At 42.8% G+C, this 24,396-nt stretch overlaps 1 protein-coding gene across 5 annotated transcripts in view; it reads right to left on the bottom strand.

Moving 5' to 3' along the window:
- Positions 1 to 24,396, bottom strand: part of vps13a (vacuolar protein sorting 13 homolog A) — a 523,321-nt gene that overhangs the window by 474,693 nt on the left and 24,232 nt on the right. For all 5 annotated transcript variants that reach the window (XM_078567491.1, XM_078567508.1, XM_078567499.1 and 2 more), the window contains exons 2-3: positions 11,917 to 11,960; positions 5,081 to 5,123 (exon numbers count right to left, since the gene is read on the bottom strand). In XM_078567491.1, coding sequence (XP_078423617.1) covers positions 5,081 to 5,123; positions 11,917 to 11,960 — 87 coding nt within the window. The remainder of the gene's footprint in view (positions 1 to 5,080; positions 5,124 to 11,916; positions 11,961 to 24,396) is intronic.

Below are 24,396 nucleotides of genomic sequence, written 5' to 3'. Positions count from 1 at the left end.
ATTTCCTCCAATTAAATAGTGTGAAGACTTAAGCCACTGTTTTCGGTCTCCACACCAAAACGGTGTTCGCTAGATACTGACTCCATCCCTCTCCTTGGCAAGTGAGAGATTAAGCAATTCTGTTCGCAACCTTGGTGTCACACTTGTGCCATCGCTAAGACCACATCTTTAACATTGCCCTGGCTCATTTCTCAGCTCATTTTAAAAATTTTATTCGTGGGCGTGGGATGTGGGCATCGCTGTTCGGAGGGCATCTTTTTTTAAAAAAAAGTCAACCACATATAGGTCAGACTAGGGAAGGACAGCAGATTTCCTTCCCTAAAGGGTATTAATGAACCAAATGGATCTTTATGACAATTAACAATGGTTTCATGATTATCATTAGACTTTTAATTCCAGATATTTATTGAATTCAAATTCTGCCAGCCCTGGTGGGATTTGAACCCAGGTCTCCAGAGCATTACTCTGGGTGTCTGGATTACCTGTCCAGTGACAATAACACTATGCCACCACCTTCCCCTTATAAATACTCAAACAGCAAAGGTTATAGAAAGTAATGATACCCAGAAATAGTGCAGAAGTAACAAAGATTGATACAGTCTACTAAAAATTTGAAGTGACAATCTGGTCTGCTTTAAGGCCTACTAAGGAGCAAGTAAGGCAAAACAGAAAATGCTGGAAACACCAGCAGGTCTGGCAGCATCTATAGAGAGAGAAACAGTTAATGGGCTGGATTTTCATGGAGATGGGGAGGCTCCATGGAGGTGTGAAAATGACAGCCAGGACTCCCGACCCTATTTCCAGGGCTCCAATTTTCATCAGTGTGGGTTTAGGATGAGCGCTGCTGCGGGTCATGAGCCCCTCACCCTGCACTCCCGACCTGGCTGGCTCCATAGCTGGGATTGGCATGGCCTAGTCCTCCGTAGTTTTCATGGAGTTGGGCCAGCTTTTAAAGGACTGGTGGTTCATAGCACCTCAGAGGTGTCGTGAACCATAGTCTGGATGAGGGAACCTTTTGAAAGCTAAGTTTAAAAGGCCATACCCATGCCAATCTGAATCCTCTTTATCTTGTATAAATAAACATCATGCAATTGACAGACTAGATCAGAGAGCCAGAGCTGTCAACCAAACATTGTTTTCCCTGGGGGCACAGCTTTAATGGATGTCTGGGCTCTCAGCCAAGGACAGAGAGATCAGAGTGGCATGGTGGAGACTTAAAATTACAGGCAACTGGAAGCTCAGGTCATATTTGTAGACTGAAAGGAAATATTCTGCAAAGCGGTCACCCAGCCTGCGTTTGGTCTCCCCAATATAGAGGAGAGCAAATCATGAGCAGTGAATGCAGTAGATTCAACTGAAAGTGCAAGTAAATTGCAGTTTCAACATAAAGGAGTGTTTGGGGCCTTGGAGTGAAGAGCAAGAAGGTAAAATGGCAGGTGTTACATCTGCTGCACTTGCATGGAACGATGCCATGGGAAGGGGTGATAGAGAAGTGGACCAGGATGTTGCAGAGGAAACAGACCCTTCAGAGTGTTGAAAGGGGAAGCGGGAGATTTATTTGGCAATGTCATCATGCTGCAGGTTGCAGAAATGGTGAAGGATGATGTGTTGAACATGGAGGCTGGTGGGGTGGAACGCGAGGACAGGAGTCCTATCATGGTTCTGCACGGGAGGGGAAGGATTGAGAGCAGAAAGGGAGTGGATACAAGCAACAGCCCTTCCAACCTCATTGTTGGGGGTGAGCGGGGAAAGAGTCGAGGAAAAAAGTCTAAAACATATTGGAAGCACCAGCATGGAAATTGCATTGTCAGCACAGATGAAACAGACATTAAAAAACTGAAAGAATGGAATAGAGTCCCTATAGGCAGCAGGACGTGAGCAAATAGTCAAGGTAGTGTGAGAGTCAGTAGGCTAATAGTAAATATTAGTTGATATCCTATCCATAGAAATGGATTCAGAGAACTTAAGGAAGGGAAGGGTCGTAGGTGGACCCTGTGAAGGTATGGGAAGGGTGGAAAATGGAAGCGTTGTTTGATCAACTGTCTATCAAGACTTACTTAAATAGCCACATCTCCTTCCTCAGCACCTGACTCCAGCTCTGACCTATCATCATAGAATGGTTACAACCACAGAAGTGGGCAATTTGTGTCAGCTCTCTGCAAGAGCAACTCAGCTACCCTGATACCCCTGTCCTCTCCCAGTTGTCCTGCAAATTTTCTCTTCAGGTGCTTATCCAATTTCCTTTTGAAAGCCATGATTGAATCTGCCTCCATCACACGCTCAGGCAACGCAGTAAAGATCTCAACTAACTTGATGCATGAAGACGGTTCTTCCTCATGTCACATTTGCTTCTTTATCAATATCCTATGGTTCACAAAGCTTCTGGCAATGGGGACAGTTTCTCCTAATCTACTCTGCCTAGACCCCTCATGACTTTGAACATATTGCCTGCCCTTGACATCAAGGCAGCATTTAACTGAGCATGGCATCAAGGAGCCCCAGCAAAACTGGAATCAATGGGATTCAGAGGAAAACTCTCCACTGGTTGGCGTCATTCCTAGCACAAAGAAAAATGGTTGGAGGTCAATCATCTCAGTTCCAGGATATCACTGCAGGGATTCCTCAGGGTAGTGTCCTAGGCCTAACCATCTTCAGCCGCTTCATCAATGACCTTCCTTCCATCATATGGTCAGAAGTGGGGATGTTCGCTGATGATTGCACAATGTTCAACACCATTCCCAACTCCTCAGATACTGATGCAGTCCATGTCCAAATGCAGCAAAAACTGGACAATAGGCTGACAAGTGGCAAGGAACCACACAAGTGCCAGGCAATAACCACCTCCAACAAGAGAGAATCTAACCATCGCCCCTTGACATTCAATGGCACTATCATCACTGAATAACCTACTATCAACATCCTGGGATTTGCCAATGACCAGAAACGGAGCTGGACTAGCTATACCAATACTGCAGCGACAAGAGCAGGTAGGAGGCTAGGAATCCTGTGGCAAGTAGCTCACCTCCTGACTCCCCAAAGCTTGTCCATCATCTACAAGGCATAAGTCATGAGCGTGATGAAATACTCTCCACTTGCCTGGATGAGTGCAGCTCCAACAACATTCAAGAAGCTGGACACCATCCAAGACAAAGCAGCCTGCTTGATTGGCATCCCATCTATGAACATTCACTCTCTCCACCACTGACGCACAGTGGCAGCAGTGTGTATCGTTTACAAGATGCACTACAGGAGCTCACCAAGGCTCCTTAGACAGCACCTTTCAAACCAACGACCACGACATCTAGTAGAAGGGCAGCAAACAGATGGAAACACCACCACCTCGAAGTTCCCTGTCAAGCCACACACCATCCTGACTTGAAAATATATTGCCGTTCCTTCACTGTTGCTGGGTCAAAATCCTGGAACCCCGTCCCTAAAACACCACTTTGGGTGTATCTACACCATATGGACTACACCTATTCAAGGCAGCAGCTCACCACCACTAGCTTCTCAAGGGTAAATAAGGATGGGCAATAAATGCTGTCTTAGCCAACGATGCCCACATCCCATGGATGAATAATAAAAAAATAAATAAAAGAGGTGGATGGTGAACCCAAAGAGTGCTTTAACCTTGGGAAGCACTTCTAGTGGCACTCACCGAGCAGGCCCAGGGTGTCTATGTGCTGACTTGGTGCAGGCAGAGACAGGCAAGTGTAACTCAGTGACTAGCAGAAAAAAAAACCAGGAGGTCATGCTGCTGAGCTGGGAAGGTGAGCGGTGGCACTTCAAACTTTACTGTGTTTCGACTGTTTCGAAGGCACCGGCAGCTAGACCAAAAAAAGGTGGGGGTGGAGGGCAGGCAGTGGTGGCGGGAGAGGAGGGTGTGAGCGTGCGAGTGTGCAAAGAGCTAATACAGTGTGGGGGCGGGGGGAGAGAAAGAAAAAGGGGCTTCGCCGAGTCCTCTGTCACCAGGCAATATAGGGAACTTGGCTGACACTACATGAATACACGTAGCATTTTTACAAAATGCTTTAAAAACACAGATTTTCATATTTATATGATGTACTATATGTTGATGTATAATATGTGAACTTTAATAATTATACACTGAAGGTTACTGTGCTGCTTTGTTGGTTTTGTTTTTGCTGGCATCTAGGGTCATATTAATTTTAAGTGTTAAAGTGGAGTCACATTGGAAAAATAGTTTGGAAAGCACTGGTCTAGACAGAAAGGATAGAAAGACACCATTGCCATTGTCATAATAGTCAAGAATCAGAAAGAACAGACTTAAAGTGATTGGCAAAAGAACCACAGGCAAGATGTTGTTGTTATACATCAAGTGTTTACAATCGGGAAAGAAATTGCCTGAAAGGATGGCTTTCAAAAGGGAATTGGATAAACACTGGGAAGGAAAACATTCGCAGGGGTGAAAGGTCAGGGAGTAGGACAGGCTAAATTGTTCTCAAAGAGATTCGGCACAAAGAGATGGCCCAAGTGACCTCCTTGTGCGCTGTAATCATTTTATGATTCTAGGACATGCAACTTGATAATGATTCTGTGTTTTCCCATTTCTACATTGTCAGTCCTAAGCTAAGGAAAACCCCAAAATCCAGAGGTGTGGAAGAGGGGAAAGTCCAAAGAAAACTTCTAGTCAAAGGAAGGACAGGAACCTGGAAAAGGTCCTGTTAAGTGAAGTTAAGAGTGAGGGGCGGAGAGAAAGGCTCCAAGCTTCAGGTTTAAAGAGACAAAAACAGCAGAAAGCAGATTTAAAACGAGAACAGCTCGCAAGAAGGTCCAAAAAGACGGCTGAATGTCTGTAACTCTTTGCTATGGGCATGTGAAGCAGTGGTACTGTTGACGGCTGAGTTGGTGAGAGAGGGGGCATGGAGGACAGCTTGAATGCATGTGGCAACCCAGGGAAGAGGAACAAGGGAAGGAGTGTTTAAAACCCTAGAGGTGAACCCTTGCAGAAGGCATCTGAGAGAAAGCGTCAAACATTTGAATCTAATAGGTTGGGTATCCTCTGGCCTTATAAGTTAATTACAGCAGCCTAGACAAAACAGAGAAAAAAAATACTTACCAATATAGCCAGCCTTAACTTTGAATGGAACATTCAGCTCGCACTGAAAAAAGGTTTAAAAAGATCAGTTATGTTTAAACAACTGCAAAAGTTACAGTCAAATATAACTCATCCTCAAGATCAACAGTCATGAAGATGCTCCTATTCCTCGTCATTTTTACTTTTGCTGGAATATTTTCTGTACAATTAGGATTTTAAGCTTTTAGCTTTTTGTTTTTATCTCTAGGATTTTAAAGACACTGACAAACAAACCTAGCAAAATCATTCTCTATGTTTAAGCATTGAACAAAACTAAATACAGCCTAATAAGAATGCAAAATACTGCAGATGCTGGAAAATTAAATAAAAACAGAAGTACTCAGCAGGTCAGGCAATGTTTGTGGAGAGAAACAACAACATCTGTGGAGAGAAACAGAGTTAGTGGGCTGAATTATGCAAGGCGCAGGATTCCTTACAGATTCCCCAACTAAAAAGTCAGGGTGGGAAGGGGGAAAAAAAAAGGGGGAAGGAGCTTGCTAAGGAGAACGCCAGCCGCCCCACAACCATTTATGGAGCTGTCAGGGATAGGAAGGATCTGCTAATCAGAGGGTTGGCAGCTCTCCAGTTCTTCGAAACAGAAGTGTGCAGCATTGGATCAGGATTTGGTTCAGTTGTCATGTACACTTTGATCACAGAAAATGATTCATTTTCAAGGACTATAAAGGTTCTGGAAGAATTTGTGTTCTTAAACAACACTATCCCTTAGAGGGTTAATGCAAGGACTTAGCTATTAATGGAAGAGACAGCATTTTACAAGAAAAGGTCATTCGGCAGTTTTAAGGGAATCTTGACCCTGGTGGACTGTGTACAAAAGGTGTCACATGGTGATTTTTTTCAAAGCCATAAACCATGCCTGGAAAACTAGGTTTTAAGGCTGGTCTTGGTTTTGCTGCGGAGGAAGAAAACGATCAACTGCTTGTGTTATGATATGGCAGATCGTAATTGCGAGGCTAACCAAATCCAAAAGGGAAACTTGGTCAAGCTTTCACAATGATTTTGCAGTTTGTATTTATTACAAGAAGGTATGTACACTGAAGGCAGAAGTAAAGAGTCCACTACCACCTTTGGAGATTTTAAAGATTAAATTAAAACGTTTATTAACAAAAGAAAAGAAAAAGTTAACTACACAAGATTACAGTTATACAGTTATACTTAATCTCATAACAGTTCCCAAAAGATTTCTACTTGACTAGAAACTCAACTACATATTCCAAATAGATTCTTGATCTATAAAAACTTCCAGCAATACTACCACAAGCACCCACTGCTGCTGTAAGGGAGGTATTTCACAGCTTCTCTCTCGACAATGGAACTCCAAGGCTTTTAACAAAATCTTGCACTCTGGACCAAACCAGCATTTCACTGGAGTGGCTAGAGGCTGCTTTCTCACAGGTCTATTTCACATAGTCCACCTCTCAAGATCTCAAAGGGCCACTCACCATACAGCTTTCCATCTTTCTTTAAATATATTTTCTCCCTTTTGATCTGTAAATGCCATTGATTCACCCTTGCTTTGGAAGTTACTTTTCCCAGAATTTAAAAATTTTTCATGTTGCCCACCCTTTCTTAATGGCCTTAATTTTCCCGTCGGCGATTTGGGGGTGGGGTCCGCTCGCCGACAGGAAAATGACGCAGGATGACATCGGGAAGAACCCCCGGCATCATCCCGGTCCATTTAAATATTGAGGAACTCTTTCGAGTTATCAACAGTCACAGATTGCAACTCTTTCGAGTACAATCACAGTTCTTGGTTTCCGGGAGCGGGACATGAACCCACAACCCTCTGATTCAAAGGCAACTGAGCCACAGCTGACACCTCTTAAATTTTGAGGAAGGCGGGCGGACAGCGAAATCAGCTGTCCACCCGCCGACCTGTCAATGGCCAATTAAGGTCATTGACAGGATAATTAAGGTAGTTAAAGGCTCTGCCCGTCCAACCTTAAGGCTGGCGGGCAGGCCAGGAGCCCCAGCAGGCAATAGAAAAAACATAAAACCTCATCCACTGGCGGGATGAGGTTTCATGTCCACTTTAAAAATGTTTAATAAGTTTTATGTGATATTTATTAACATGTCCCATTTCATGTGACATTGTCACATGAGGAAGACATGTTAATAATTTTTATATTTTTTAAGTTTGTAAAACTTTCATTGATCTCTGAGACAGCACTTAGTCTCAGGGAGCAGTGCGCTCTTTCGCGCGTATGCACGAGAGAACGCACTTTGACAGATGGGGAATCCTCCCCCCCCCCCCCCCCAGCACAGTAAGCACATAGGCGCTTCCCATCGGGCAGGCTGCTGGGCGGGCCTTAATTTGCCCGCCCGCTTAAAATGGCGGTGGGGTCCGTTTCGGCAGCGGAGTTCGGCTGCCCGCCCGCCACCGAGCCATTGGGGCCCGCCCGCCAATCTAGGGCAAAATTCTGCTCAATAACTTTGCCTAATTTATTTTGCCAGTTGTAAAACATCTTATCATGTCCCTTTAAAAATCAAACAACCTCTCAACTTATCTACAAATACAAATTCCATTCACGCTATCTGCTGCAACTCATCTTAGCTTGCACATCTCCATTTCAAAATGCCTGCTTTTTTTTTTACATTTAACCCCTTTGAGGATTCAAACCTTGCAGTCTGAGTGTCTTTAGTTCAATTAAATTAGTCACTTATCCACACACAAACATACACACTCAAATCTGCTTCAGTATCCCACAGTAATATTACTGAAAATAATATTTCCTTTACAGAGTCAGTCCAATGCCAGAAGAGAATTGAAGCTGCTCCTAAGTTGCTCTATGTTCTACAATTGAGTGCCTACAAGTTGTCCTCAAATCCATCTGAAAAGTAGTGCGTCATGGATTGTTTCACAGACTAGCACTGAGAAACCAACCGTACAAACCAGATGGGATTTCAAGAACTCCATCTTCTATCATTTTTCCTTGAACCATTGACTAAATCTTTTGGCAGAATTCCTCTATCTTATTTTAGGTGAGAATGTGTGTGTGTGCATGCATGAGAGTGCGTGCAAGTGAATAAGCGCGTGAGCGAATGAGTGCGAGTGCATGAGTATATTTAGAAAGAATAATTATACTTTCATATTTCATACTGTATGTTAATAAGCTTTGCCTTCTACTTGACAAGCCTGGTTTTACAACAAACTAATAATGTTGTTGTTTATTGAAGGAATCTGGACATTGAGTGGTCATTCTGAGATTAATAGGTAAAGCACACGTTTGGCTGTATAGCTAGCTGGAAAAATTTAAATATACATTGTGATCTGTGGAGTAGCGGAACTAGAGACAAACAGTGCACTCCTCTCATCTCACTCATCAGTGTTTGGGGCTCTCACCAAATGCCAAGCTGGCATGAGTCGGGGAAACATCCGCAGTTCACAAAATTGCACTGGGGGCAGAGACAGGCAGGTAGACAACGAGCAGACCACTGCCTTCAAACTCGCTGGCAAGGGAAAGTAAAACCCAGCCCTACATTTCAGATCAATGACATTTCATCAGAACAGAGGAAAGATAGAATTATAATAGGTTTTAAACCAGTGGAAAGGAGGGAGTGGCAAGAAGAACAAAAAGAACGTTCTGTGATAGGGTGGAGAGCATGGGTGATAAAATGACAAAAGGTTTCATGTTATAAATCCAAAGAAAGTGGGAATTAATATAGTAAAGAAACAAAAAGATGGGTCCAGATGAGATGCGAATGGCTACATAGCAGCTATCTGAACACAACACAAAAGGAATAAAGAAAACAAAGAAGACGGAGGCAGAGCTCATGATCGGAAATTGCTGAACTCAATGTTGAGTCCATAAGGCTGTAGAGTGCCGAATCAAAAAATGAGGTGTTGTTCCTCATTGACCTTCACTGGAACATTGTAGCAGGCCATGGCCAGAAAGGCAAAACTGGGAGCAAGGCAGAGAATTGAACTGACAAGAGACAGGAAGCTCAGAGTGATGCTTGCGCACTGAAAGGAGATGTTCTGCAAAGTGGTCACCCAGTCTGTATTTGTTTGTCCCAGTGTAGAGACCTTCACAACGTGAGCAGCGAATACAGTAGACTAAATGAAATAAGTTTAAGTAAATTCCTGTTTCACCAGAAAGGTGCATTTGGGACCTTGGATGGCAAGAAGGTAAAAGGACTGGTGTTGCCTCTTCTCTGCTTGCCTGAAAAGATGCCGTGGGAAAAGGAGGGAGTATTGGGGGTGGCTGAGGAGTGGACCAGGATGTGGCATGGCAGAGGGAACGGTTCCTTTAGAATGCTGAAAGGGGAGGGCAAGGGAAGATGTGCTTGGTGATTACATCACTCAGGTGGTGGAGGAAATGGCGGAGGATGGTCCATTGAATACAGAGGTCGGTGGGGTGAAAGGTGATGACAAGGGGAACCCTATCATGATTCTGGTAGGGAGGGGAAGGAGTGAGAGCACAAGTGTGTGAAGTAGATTAGGTACGGTGGAGCAACCCGTCAACAAAGCCGGGGGTGGGGGGTGCTGCAGGGGAATCCTCAGTTGAAGAAAAGATATATCAGAAGCGCTAGTACAGAAAGTTGCACTGTCCCGACGGATGCGATGGGAACTTAGAAACTGAGAGAATGGAATAGAGTCCTTGCAGGAAGAAGTGGGGTGTGAGGACGTATAGTCAAGATGGCTGTCAGAACCTATGGGCTATAGTGAATAATAGCCTATCTCCAGAAACCTAACCAGAAATGTCAAGGAAGGAAAAGGAAGAGTCACATGGCCCAGATGAAGGTAAGAGAAGGGTGGAATTTTGAAACAGAGTCAATGAAATGCAGGTATCCACAGCAACACCTTTCATTTAAAGAAAGTGGGTAGAATTGAAGGAGAAGAAGTCGTTCAATGTGAGAACAAGTTCAGCCAGACGAGGAAGGTGACAGCGTAAAAGGACTGGTTGGGCTTCTGTTCAAATATAATCTGCCCTGTAATGCAATAGTTGTGTTACTGAGGTTTGATGTGGGTTTAGACTGATTCTGAAACAAAAACAAATTACTGCGAATGCTGGAGATGTCTGAAACAATTTCACAATTACACCATTTTCAATTTTACAATCTCTTGCTGGAGCCTGCAGACACAAAGGACAATAATATACAAGTCCTGATGAATTTGTCAGATCTCGATGTAACATTTGGATGACTTTCCTGTCTGCAAATCCTCCCCTTGTCATAGCCTGTTTCCTGCCAATAACATGATAACATTCGGGTCCTGATGAATCAAATGACTCTGTCATATCTTGATGCAATGTTTGACATAATCTAATCTACAGGTGTTCCCACTGAACCAATACAAATCTTCATTTTTAACGGAACCTGTGAAAGAGAGTCCTGCAGCCAGTGGCATTATTAATACAATCCATTTTTTGAAATTATTAATGCAAGTGCAGGGAACACTCAGGTCTGTCAACATCTATACAGACCAAAGTTAATTTTTTTGACCATAACCCTTCAGTTAAACTGGGAAATTACAGTTCACTCATGTTGTTTGGCAAAATCTCAGTGCTAAATGGGATAGTTTCAGAACAGAATTAGCAGCTCAAAGCTGGGCATCCATGAGGTGTTGTGGGCCATCAGCAGCAGAAGTGTATTCAACCACAACCTGTAACCCCATGGCCCAGCATATCCTCCTCTCTACTATTACCATCAAGTCAGGGAATCAACCCCAGTTCAAGGAGGAGTGCAGGAGAGCATTACAGGAGCAGCACCGGGCATATGTAAAAATGAGGCACTAACCTGATGAAACTACATCACAGGTTTGTAAGCATGCTAAACAGTGGAAGTAGCATGCAGTACAGAGAACTAAGATCTCACAACCAACAGATCAGATCAAAGTTCTGCAGTCCTGCAATATCCAGTTCTGAACGGTGGTGGTCAATTAAACAACTAACCACAGAATGATGTTTTACAAATATCCCCATCCTTATTGACAGGGAAGCCCAGCATGTCAGCGATAAAGACAAGGCTGAAGCATTTGCAACCAACTTCAGCCAGAGGTCGCAATGAATGATCCATTTTGGCCTCCCTCCTGAGGTCCCCAGCATCACGTATGCCAACCTTCAGCCAATTTGATTCATTCCACAGGATATGGATAAACAACTGAAGGCACTGGATGCAGGAAGAGCTATGGGCCCTGACAACATCCCAGTAATACTGAAGACTTGTGGTCCAGAACTAGCTGCACCCCCAGCCAAAACGTTTCAGTACAAATAAAACACTGAAATCTACCCAACAATGTGGAAAATTGTCCAAGTGTATCCTGTCCACAAAAAGCAGAGCCAATTCAATCTAGCCAATTATGCCCCACTAGTCTACTTTAGATCAGCAAAGTCGCCGGCAGTGCTATCAAGTGGCACTTACACAGCAATAACATATTTGCTCTCCGATGTTCAGTTTGGGTTCTGCCAGCACCACTCAGTTCCTCATCGCATCACAGTCTTGGTTCAAACATGAACCAAAGAGCTGAATTTCAGAGCTGAGGTGAGAGTGAATGCTCTCGACATCAAGTAACATTTGGCCTGGCAGTACAATGGTCCTGCTTCCTTCTCCACTTTATTCCGTCTTTATAGCTACACACATGGTCTTTGGCCATGACAAAGATTAGATTAGCTCATAGCCAACAGAGTTCTCCAGCTGGCAACAAAACACAGCTCAACTAGTCAGTTTTACCCTAATCCCCCTCCAGTAGTGAGACTTAAACTTGAGCCTTGGATTTTTATTTATAATGCAAAATGCTAAGTATAATAAATAATACAGAATATTTGCTACACAAAAATCAAACTTAAAAGGCAGCTTACCAGTGCATTTTCTTTTACTTCTAGATTATTGAGTACCACATCTCCTGCAAAAGAAAAAAATAAATAAATTTTTATATGAAATAAACTTTTCATGTTGCAGGGTCGGGTGGGGGTGGATATTAAGTAACAATATAGAATATACACATGATAAATAATCAACAAACCACAGGAGAATAAGGTTCAATGAATTTCTACCTTGATATCAATAGCAAATTTTGGTTATTCTGTAGAATAAAACTTCTATGGTGCTGCTTACAATAGAATGTTTCCTGAGATGTTATAAAGTGGGAACATTATGCCGTACACCACTTAATACTTTGGTACAAAGATGCAGCTGCGAATAGGATGAGTTCTTCCTTTGAAGCCACAAGGTGATGGATTTTCTAGCCCTGTCACACAAAAGACTGACACTGAAAGTCAAATTCACTGATCTTTCAAATGCTGACTTCATGCCATTTCCAAAGTCAAACATATAATCAGGGCCTGCTATCTCTCTCATCAGATTGAGCTCCTGGTACCAAACATTTTGTGATGCTGCAATTCCTGCACAACAGCAGCACATAAAAGATAGTGCAGGTTGCAATACAGCATGACCACAATTTTTGCCTCAAACAGTTAGGTTGTTTGCTGTGTTATGGACAGATGGTGATCCATCGAGAGATAGCAGGATAGTTCCCAGCCCCAACCGACCCTTTTTCCACCTCTCGACTGACCAAAGATAGGCGTGTTTCAAATGAAACGTGTTTAATCCCACCCTCCTGACTGAGTGCTGTAACTCTCAGAAAAGAGAAATGATAGGTTTTTCAGTAGAATTTTAAAAAGCAGTTAAATGTTTATTACATAATATCAAAAATGTATTTGCAATGACACACAGATGATTGAAGAGGAGGTGGCATGCACTTAGGTTTTAAAAGTCTAAAGAGTCACTGTCATGCTTGCTTCACTGAGATGAAGTCTTGAAACTTTGGAGACCTGCGATTCCCATTTTGGTCTACTAAAGAAAGAGGTTTTAGATGGATTCACAGTACCTTACTGCATGTAGTGGCACATTTCTGTGGCTTCACTCCAGTTAAGGTACAGTTTCACCCATGTAGCCAAAACCTGGTTTGGTTCTTCAAATAGGCAAGTAAAGGCCAAATGCTCTGTTTCCTGATGGATTTTAGGCAGAGTCCCGTTCCTTTGCTGGTCTGGAACTCTCCTCCTTTCTCTCCATCTGCTGTTCCCAAAAATGCTCCCTTATTCAATGTCCCTTATCAGACCTGGTGTCTGTCACGTGATGAGTATTTTTTTCTCTATTGCCCTCACAAATGGTCTCTGACAACTTGGCCATTGTCACACAATGATCTTCAAGTTTCACCCATTCGCATATCCTTGTGATTGGCTACAAAGAAAGCCCATCCTTTCTTTGAAATTCCACTCAGAAGCTAAAAAGTCGGCAAGTTCAGTGTGAAGTAGTTTCTGCAATTATTTGGACAATCACAGCCATTAATCCAACAGGAGAGATGTGTTGCATTTTAAAAACAGAATTACCTGGAAAAACTCAGCAAGTCTGGCAGCATCGGTGGAGAAGAAATCAGTCAACGTTTCGAGCCCTCATGGCCCTTCAGCAGAACTGAAGCATAGTTTCAACAAGGGAGAAATATAAATTGGTTTAAGGTGGGTGGGGGGGAAGAGACACATTGAGGGTGTGGTGTGAGCAGATAATCAAAAGATGTCAGAGACAAAAGGGTCAAAGAGGTGTTGAGGGTGGTGGTCTTTGTCTGAGAAAAGTGCTAATTAAGAATGCAAGACAGGATATTCAAAGTACAGCTCTAGTGGGGGTGGGGTGGAAAGACTAAAGGTTTTAGTTTTAGATTTATAAATAATGGAAATAGGTGGGGAAAGAAGAATCTATATAAATTATTGAAAAAAAAGGCGGGTGGGGGGGGAAAAGAAACGGGGTGGGGATGGGGGGAGGGGGAGTTTAAGATCTAAAGTTGTTGAATTCAATATTCAGCCCAGAAGGCTGTAAAGTGCCTAGTCGGAAGATGAGGGAAATGATCATCTTCCGACTAGGCACTTTACAGCCTTCTGGGCTGAATATTGAATTCAACAACTTTAGATCTTAAACTCCCCCTCCCCCCATCCCCACCCCGTTTCTTTTCCCCCCCCCACCCGCCTTTTTTTCAATAATTTATATAGATTCTTCTTTCCCCACCTATTTCCATTATTTATAAATCTAAAACTAAAACCTTTAGTCTTTCCACCCCACCCCCACTAGAGCTGTACTTTGAATATCCTGTCTTGCATTCTTAATTAGCACTTTTCTCAGACAAAGACCACCACCTTCAACACCTCTTTGACCCTTTTGTCTCTGACATCTTTTGATTATCTGCTCACACCACACCCTCAATGTGTCTCTTCCCCCCCACCCACCTTAAACCAATTTATATTTCTCCCTTGTTGAAACTATGCTTCAGTTCTGCTGAAGGGCCATGAGGGCTCGAAACGTTGACTGATTTCTTCTCCACCGATGCTGCCAGACTTGCTGAGTTTTTCCAGGTAATTCTGTTTTTATTTTGTTTTGGATTTCCAGCATCCGCAGTAGCTTTTAGCTTTTTGTTTTTATCTTTGTGTTGCATTTTAATGTCTTCTCATTGGCATGTCCCAAAAGGTCGTTTGCATTTTAAAGTCTTGGCCAGACATGCAGGCTGCCTTCCAGGGCCTTGTGTAGTTCCATGTAAATTGACAGAAAAAAGAAAGGTTACCGGACTTCTCAACTCCATTTTGTTTCGAAAGCAGAGTGTCCATACTTTTGAAAAACAAAATGGAGAAGCGTCTATTTTGAATTTATACTCCATAAACCCATGAATCCAAGTGCAAGAGTGTGACGTCTGAAATCTGTACAACAAAGAATGGCAAGTGGGGTGATGCATGGGGGTATGGGGTGCGTGGGGGCAGGATTGGGGGGGTGGTGGTGAAAGAGGAGAAAAGGAGAAAATGGAGGGACAGAGCCTCTTTGAAATATTGGATCTGAGTGCTCCTGACAGAACCTAAAATGAGCATCAGTGGGCAGGTTACTGATGAGCAAGTGCTGGTTGCAGGCACTGTTGATGAGTCCTTCCATCAATTTAAATCTTCTGGAAGAAAGAGAATAGACTAATAGGATAAAAATTGTCTAGATAGGATTTGTCTTGCTGCGTGGGAATTTTATGGGGTACATCACCACTTGGACCATCTTGGAAATCCCATGCCCATGTTTAGCTTCTGAATCAATCTGGGTGTTTCTCATGAGGAAGAGGCTTTTAGCGACATTGAGCAACTTGGTCATAAACCTTTGAAAATGTTAGCTAACCAGGTACACCTTTGGTTAGTGATACAAATAATCACTTGCATCTCTCTGACAACATTTTGATATTTATGCAAATTACAGGCTATTATTTAACAGTGAGGCTCACCATTATCAAGTATTTCAGACTGCAACTTCAGGTGTCTGCACATGCACAGCTAAATATGGAAATCAGTAAATGTTATCAGGGATATCCACTCTTCCACAGCTATTAAAGGCCACCAATAGAATTGGCACAGAAATCAATACAATGGCATCAAGTTGGGGTATTTGTTCACTGGTTTTCCACTAAAGACTCTGTAATAAATGAGAGAGATACTTCCAGGAGTAAGTGAATTTTTAAAATGATGTGGCAAGTCATAATTACTAACAAATAACCTCCCCTGTCCTGATAATTTAACTTCTAAAGTATGGAGTCTCATTCCTTCAGAAGTTAAGGAGTTCAAGATTTGCTTTTTTCAAAAAAAAACTTGGCCTTTCATCTCATTCAGTTAATCTCATCCGTCTTTCCAAAATTTTATTTTTCTTATTGTACACGATTCAAACTTGATTCAGACTATATAACTCTGAAGGTTTTTCAATTGTTTTAAGGCGTTTGCTATCTCCTGCCCGGTTCACAGACACCAGAGGTGCCCTGGAAAGCACTGCGCTGATTAGAGCAGAAATCAGATAAAACAACTTTTGCAGGCAGCTATCAGCGGGGTGAATGGTTAGTTTACCACAAAGTCCAAGCTAATGTTAATGTAGAGGTTGTGAACCTCTATTTATTATTTTCTCTCCAAGTTAACATAGTCTAAAATCTGCTGCAACAAGTCTTCTATTTATTTATTGCCTTGTTCATTTACTGTTCGGTAAATTTATTTGGTAGTTAATGCCTAAAACAGGACCTAGCACAATGCAATTCAGTTAAAAACTTGAGGAAGATCTTCTGGATGAACATGAAAGAACTAATAGCTAAAGTGAAATAACAGCTTATATTTATACAAGTGCTTTTAATGCAATAAAATACTCCAACTCACTTTAAGAGGATTATAAAACATGACAATGAGCCACATATGATATTAGGCCTGGTGACCAAAAGATTCAAAGGGGTAGGTTTTAAAAGTGTGTAGGTAGGGTCTTCCAGAGCTTAGGGCCTAAGCAACTGAAGGGCATGGCCACAGATGGTGCAGTGATTAAAACTGGGGATCAACAGGGCAGAATTAGATGAGTGCAGACATCTCAGATGGTTGTGGAGCTGACAGGGAGATAGGAGAGCCAAGATCAGACCATGGAGGAATTTGAAAACAAGGATGAAAATTTTCAAATCAAGATGTTGTTTGACTGGACCCAATGTAGATCAGCAATCAAGGGTTGATCAAAAAACAGGACTTGGTGCAAATTAGGTCATGTGCTACAAGGTTTTGGATGATCTCAAGTTTACCGAAGCTAGAATGTGAGAGACCAGTCAGCAGTGTGCTGTAATAGTCAAGTCTAGAGGTAACAAAGGCGTGAATGTGAGTTTCAACAGATGACTTGAGACTGCAACTAAGTTACAAAAGGTGGAAATAGGTGGTCTTAGTGACGGCATGAATATGAGGTCAGATGCTTATCGAGATCAAATGTGACACCATAGGTTGTGCTTAACCTCAGACAGACACTATGGGAGGGATAAAGTCAGTAACTCGGGAGCAGAATTTGGAACGGGGGACTAAAACCAATGGCTCCAGTCTTCCCAATATTTAATTAGAGGAAATTTCTGCTCATTTAGCACCAGATGCTGGAATAAGTAGTCTGATAGTTTAGCAACCATGGAGAAGTCGAGAGAGGTGGTGGCAAGGTAGAACTGGGTGCTTTAGGCATACATGTGAAAACTAACACTGTTTTAGGATGATGTCACTGAAGGATAGCATATAAATAAGAAATAGGAGGGAGCCAAGGATAAATCTCAAGGACACCAGAGGTAATGGCATGCACACAGTAAAAGAGGCCAATGCAAGTGATTCTCTGGCTACGATTAAATTGATAAATTGCAAACAGATAAATTCAACTGGGCAGAGGCATTGGAGAAGGATGGTGTCAAAGGCCACAGACAGGTTGAGAAGGAGGAGGGAGAAAAAGTTTAGCATTGTCACACAGTCACATTGGATGCCATTTGTGTCTTTGATAAGAGCTGTTTTGGCACTGTGGCAGTGCAGAAACCTGATTGGAGGGGTTCAAAAATAGAGCCCTGGGAAAGGTGGACATGGATTTTCAGAGCAACATGTTCAAGGACAGAAAAGGGAGGTTGGAGATGGGACATTAGTTTGCAAAGACAAGTGGTGGGAAGAGGGCTTGGTCAAGTGTTGGGTTTTTGAGGATAACAATGATAACAGCAAATTTAAAAGTAGAGAGGGGCAACACCTGAAAAAAGAATGAAAAGAGTACCATTAAGAATATCATCTACTGTGTGGATCAGGACTATATAGTCAGGAGTTTAATGCCAATAGAGTCAAGGGAGCAGGAGGTGGATCTCGTGAAATGAACTCAGAGGAGGGAAGACAGGAGACAAACCAGAGAAAGATATGAGTTCAGAGTTAGTGCAGCAATGAGCTTTAGAGAAATTCCAGCCAGGTAGGCCAGTGGAAAGGAACTGACTGGATGTTCTCTATCTCAAATGATAGAGAAGCCCAAGAGTACCTTCAACCTATTGTTTGGGGGGGGGGGGGGGGGGGCAGTGTTTCAGACAACAGTTTGCAGTAGAGAAAAGGGATCAGGGGTTAGCTTTGCATTCTAGGATTATCCTGGAATAGTGGGAAGTTTCAGCAGATGAGAACTGGACCCAATAGTTTTTCCAAGTGATCCAGTCACATCCAGCTAAATCAGTTGCCAGCCACATCTTTTCAAGTCAGTATCCCTTGGACTTATGGAAAAAGAGATGAACACCATACCAGAGGGAACTGCCAACTGAGAGAATGTGATGGTTTTATTAGGGACTATGGCAAAGGTAGCTGTGAGAGCACAGGTGAGAAATTCTGTAGCTGCAGAAATGTTATGACAAACAGATGGCCAAAGGGTGGATAGTTGGGATTTTGAAAGCCCAGTTGTAAGTGAATGGTGGGGTGGGGGAAGATAGTTCTTTCCAGGGGTGGATACAAGAGTGGGTAGGGTTGGGTCATAGAAGGGAGATATGGTTGAGTAATACAAGGAAGTGATCAGAGATGGCCTTATTTATAACTGATACGATGGGACTAGCAAGAGCACAAGATGGCAAGGTCAAGGGCGTGGCAGAGACATGGGGAGTTTACATAGAGGATTTAGAGAGGATAAGAATGCAGTGAACTCAAGAGGAGCAAGAGAGCATGAGAAGTTGAGATGGAGGTTGAAATCACCAAGGATGAGAAGTTGTTTGGCGCAGAGGCCGAGGCTGAGAGAGGAAAACTGCAGGAAAGTTTTATACTTGGGACAGCAGTAAAGAACAATAATTTTGTAAGAGAGGAAAGATGGGTGGAATAAGGCCAGAGGAGGAGGAGGAAGAAGTGCCGGAGGAGGAGGAAGAGGAGGAGGAAGAGGTGCCAGAGGAGGAAGAAGTGCCGGACGAAGAGGACGAGGATCAGGCCAATGTGTGACTTTTTTTTTTAAAAAGTTATTCTTTCATGGGATGTGGGCATCACTGACAAGGTCAGGATTTATTGCCCACCCCTAATTGTCTTGAGCTGAGTAGCTTGCTAGGCCATTTCAGAGAACAGTTAAGAGTCAACCAAATTGCTGTGGGTCTGGAGTTACATGTAGGCCAGACCAGGTTAGGCTGGCAGGTTTCCTTCCCTAAAGGACCTTAATGAATCAAATGGGTTTTTCATGGTCACTGTTGCTGAGGCTAACTTCTCAACTCGATTAATTGAATTTAAATTCCACCAGATACCATGGTAGGATTTGAACCCTTGTCCCCAGAACATTAGCCTGGGGCTCTTGCTAACTAGTCCAGTGACATTACCACAACACCACCATCTCCTCCTGGTGATCTGGTGAAAAGTGTCACACTGCCACCACAACAATCCTGGCTGGGCAAGTGGTAGAAGTTGTAGCCAGGCAGGGAAGCTGCACTAAATGGCACTGTCATCATCCCTCAGCTAGTTTTCCATTAAGGCCATGATGATGTTGATACAATCATCCACAGTTCATGGATGGCAAGGGTCTTGATCACAAGTGAATGGGTATTCTGTAGGGAGGTGCATAGAAGGACGGTGAGAGCTGATCCTCTGGCAAAGGCCAAAGGATCAGCAACGGGAAGGGCAAGTTGGGCAGGAAGGAGATTAGCAAGGCTAGCCCCCAGCAGGCACACTAAGTGGGAAGGTTGACAAGAGTGTGAAATGGGGCAACAGAGGCTCCCACTCATAATAAGCCCATCAGAGGATGCTACTAAAGGATGCTAAAAAGGCACAGAGGGAAGCTGCAGACTTGCCTAAAGAGGGTCAAGCCCAGGCTTGCAGCGAGACAGCATGAAAGTCAAGTAATAGGGTTGAGGTAGGGAATTGGGCGGGCACGGTACCTGAAAAGTCCAGGGATTTTAAGCCACATTTGAGACATCTAGCTTTTCCAGATCTTATTTTCCATTGCTCACAGAAATGAAGGCAGGCTTGACAATAGAAGAGAGGGACTAAGACAGGAAAAGAGGAAGGAAGTTAAAAAGAGCAAAAACAGAAAGTGATGGGCTCAGGTCCAGAGCAGCAGCCAAAGCGTGCATGTGTATGGACTCGGAGAGAGCTCAAGTTATATCGATCTGGTTACATAAAAATTAATGTATATAAAAACCTGATTGTAACAATGAACAGGAAATAGATCAAAGGTAAGTCATCTAGTGTTAAGTCAGAGCTCTATTGATGGGATAACAATGATGTAGGTAGGACAGAATCAGCATGAGGTATCGACAAGCTATTATCCAAGTGGAGATCAGTGAAGCAAGTGAAGTCCAGAAGCTATTTGAGGGTAGAGTATCAGAGGACACACACAGTCACTGCAGCTCTGAAGAGGAGTTATATTTGACTTGACACATTAACAGTTTTTCTCCCCACAGATACTGTCAGACCTGCTGAGTATTTCCAACTCTGTTCTTAATCAGAGTCAGTAGTTAGGTCTTAGTGTATAAGAATGTAGTCCAAAGCAGAAGCATCTTCTGGATGACGAGCAAAATCCAGGAATTTGAAGCCATATTTAAGAGAAGACTTAAAAGTTCTGGAAAAATTTCACAGTTCATAGATCAAAAAATAGCAGCAGAATATAGACAGAAGCAGAGTCCTGTGGTTTATTCCAATGTAGTTCAGCACAAATGTGATTTTGATATCCAAACAAGTTCAGGAATTTGAACCAGACTTGAGAGAAAACCCATATGCAGGTCTTTTCCATATCTTGTGAACTGCAGTAAAGATAAGGTCTGGGGATAGGGGTTTGAACTAAGATAGAAACAGTTTAAACAAACGGTAAACTAACTGCACCCCTAGCCAAGCTGTTCCAGAACTGAAACAACACTAAGATCTAACCAGCAAGGTGGAAAATTCCCCAGGTTAATCCTGCCACAAAAAGCAGAACAAATCCAACCTGGCCAATTACCACCCCCATCAGTCTACTCTCAATCATCAGCAAAGTGATGCAAGGCATCATTGAAAGTGCTATCAAGTGGCAAATACACAGCAATAACCTGCTCACTGGCACTCAGTTTGGGCTCCACCAGGGCCATTCAGCTCTGACATCATTACTGCATTGGTCCAAACGTGGACAAAAAAAGCTGAACTCGAAGTGAGGTGAGAGTGATTGCCCTTGACCTCAATGCAGCATTTGACCAAGTGTGGCATCAAGGAGACTTAGAAAACCTGAAGTCAATGGGAATCTGGAGGGAAACTCTCCACTGGTTGGAGTCATACCGAGCACAAAGGTAGATGCTTGTGGTTGTTGGAGGTCAATCATCTCAGTCCTGGCTCATTGTTGCAGGAGTTCCTCAGGATAGTGTTTTAGGCCCAACCATCTTCAGCTGCTTCAATGACCTTGCCCCATCACAAGGTCAGAAGTGGGGATGTTTGTTCAATTCCATCCATGACTACTCAGATACTGAAGCAGTCGGTGTGGTTACGCAGTAAGACCTGAACAACGTTCGGGCTTCGGTTGATAAGTAGCAAGTAACATTCACACCACATAAGTGCCAGGCAATGACCATCCCCAACGAGAGACAGTCCAACTATCTTCCCTTGAGATACAATGGCATTACCATCACTGAATCCCACACTAACAATATCCTGAGGGCTACCACTGACTAGAAACTAAACAGGACTGTGTTGACAAGAGCTGGTCAGAGGCTGGGAATTTTGTGGTGAGTAATTCACCTCCAGACTGCCCAAGCCTGTCCACCATCTACAAAGCACAAGTCTGAAGTGCAACGGAATACTCTGCACTTGCTTGGCGAGTGCAGTTCCAACAACACCATCTACCAGTTGCACTGCAGCAACTCACCCAGGCTCCTTCAACAAACCCACAACCTCTACCATCTAGAAGGATAAGGGTAGCAGGTGCATGGAATCACCTGCACGTTCCCCTCCAAGCCACACCATCTTGACTTGGAACTATATCGCTGTTCTTTCACTATTATTAGGTCAAAATCCTAGAACTCCTTCCTTAACAGCACTGTGGGTGTACCTACACTACATGGCCTGCAGTGGTTCAAGGCAGCAGCTCATTACCACCTTATCAAGCAAAATTAGGATGGGCAACATATGCTGGCTGTGAAACAATAAGGAAGAGGGAATAACTTGAAGTTTGGCTAAAATGCAACCATTGTTAGAATCAGGGGAACTTAAACTGCAGAAGAGAAGAATTTAGGATGAGATCAATGGATTGCAACAAATGGCCACAGATAAACATGCATTGTGAGGAGATCTCTCGGGAGCCAATTGCCAAGGAGTCAACCCTTTCTGTTGAGGACACGAAACATCAACTGTTCTCTTCTCCGCCGATGCTGCCAGACCTGCTGAGTTTTTCCAGGTATTTTTGTTTTTGCCAACTTTAACCATTGCATTATCTGAAAAGGTTTTCAATTTTAATAGATGCATCATAAATTCTAAAAATCACATATTTGTACTAGTCTTCAGTCTGTATAACAGCGAGAAACCTCGACTCGAGTGCTAATTCAATTTGGTGGAAACTTGCATTTCAGATCCAACTTAGAACACACTTTACTGCCAAGATTCCTAGATAGCCTCCTCCAGCATTAGAAATGAATGGCATTTACTTAACAATGCAGCATTAGCACACCACATATCCTTGCATACTTCAACATCCCCATCAGCATCAGGTAGCATTACTTTGGACTAATTGGTACACTCAACCCACCCACTAGCTGTGGTGTTACCAGAAAAAAATACTGCAAAATATCCATTTCAGTTGCAGGCATTTAGTTTTCCTTGTGCCAGTTCTACCCTTACTCTTGTCAATTGCATTCACCACTTCATTCCTGGTTCATCTGCTTAAGAGCACTGGCTATTTCCAACAACTTGTACAGGTGAAGTGATGTCCCTCTCTAACAGTTTACACCTCAACATGGAGGACCAGTTTTTGCCAACAACCCATTCTTGATTTGCTCAACACAGACGATAAATCATTCAAAACGCCTGTCATTTCAACGAGCATACAAACTCCTCTACTGTTTTCCCCTGTTCCTGAGCATTGGTGGAAAAATGTGTCCCTGAAAAAGTACACTGGCTTTTGGGGCAAAATAACAAAAGGCACCTCCAATTCAGTGAAATGTAAAAGTAGAGCAGTTTGTCTCCTCGGTGACTCCAAGGCAGCCAAGCATAACTTGAATGTTCTAATCTGCCATGCCCTTCTTTGACCAGGGGAGGGAGGGTTGTTATGTAGGGGTATGTATCAAAACATGGGAGATCACCCTGGTTCGATAAACACAATGCCCCTTTGTTTTGTTAAATTGCTCCTCAACACCCTCAGCCCAAATTGAACATTGTTGGTACTGCTGGAGCAAACACTATTTTGTTACATCATGTATGTAACAACCATAGTAAACTGAACTCTGAACACATGTCTAGATTGCATATTCCTACAGTGCTATGCAGTATTCCACTATGTTGGAAGCAGTTCCAATAGATATATATTAACCATTCAACTTGAATGCTGGTAAGCAGCTTGCACTTCAGAGATTTGCATGTAGTGTAGCAATTTATGCTAATGCCTTTTGTTCTTTTGCAACAATTACTGACTGAAGAAAATATGATTGTACTAGCAGGGAATTGCCAAACATCCTATAATGTTAATCAATGGTCCAAGATAAACTGCACATGGGAATCAAGGTTTCTTCATGGAGGCTGATGATTGAGCTGAGCAATCAGCAATGTTATTTTCATCATCTGAGTATTCCAGTGAGCAATCTCTGCTCACCCAAGAGATACACATTGCAAACATGCACCTCCTCACACAAGAACAAAAGTTTCAGTCTGTTTCATGCATATATAAATAAGTATAAGAGTATATACAAAAATATAGTTATTTGGAGATGGGTTCTCCAACCTATTCCAACTCAAGAATTCATCTGAGATCCAACCTCCCAGAAATTCGACTACAAGAAACGTCACTGCTTACTGAGAATCCTTCACTTTATCAGACCTTCACTTCAGCTAAAGCACAAACTTCATCCAAGAAACTACAGGAATGCCACAAAAGGGACTGAGATAATTTTAAGCTGTAACAGCATACTACCATCATCTGTATCTAATCTTTGTGTGCGAGATGAATGAGTGAGACATTGCATTAAATTCAGGGTGAGTGTGTGATAACAAATAATATTCTTTGGTTTTAAACTCTCAAAAACATGCTGCTGCAATTGTTTAATTGGTGTAGTGGTATTATCGCTGGACTGGTAATTCAGAGACACAGGATAATGCTCTGGGGAGATGGGTTTGAATCCCACCAAGGCAGATGGTGAAATTTGAATTCAATAAAAATCTGGAATTTAAAGTCTAATGATGACCATGAAACAATATTGATTGTCACAAAAACTCATCTAGTTCACTAATGTCGTTTCGGGAAGGAAATCTTCCGTCCTCACCTGGTCTAGCCTATATGCGACTCCAGACCCACAATAATGTGGTTGACTCTTAAATACACTCTGAAATGGCCTAGCAAGCCACTCAGTTATA

The sequence above is a fragment of the Cetorhinus maximus genome, chromosome 2, assembly GCF_964194155.1.
Source record: "Cetorhinus maximus chromosome 2, sCetMax3.hap1.1, whole genome shotgun sequence".
Taxonomy (NCBI): Eukaryota; Metazoa; Chordata; class Chondrichthyes; order Lamniformes; family Cetorhinidae; genus Cetorhinus; species Cetorhinus maximus.
Note: the sequence above shows the minus strand (reverse complement) of the source record. Positions and strands in the feature narration are given on the sequence as shown.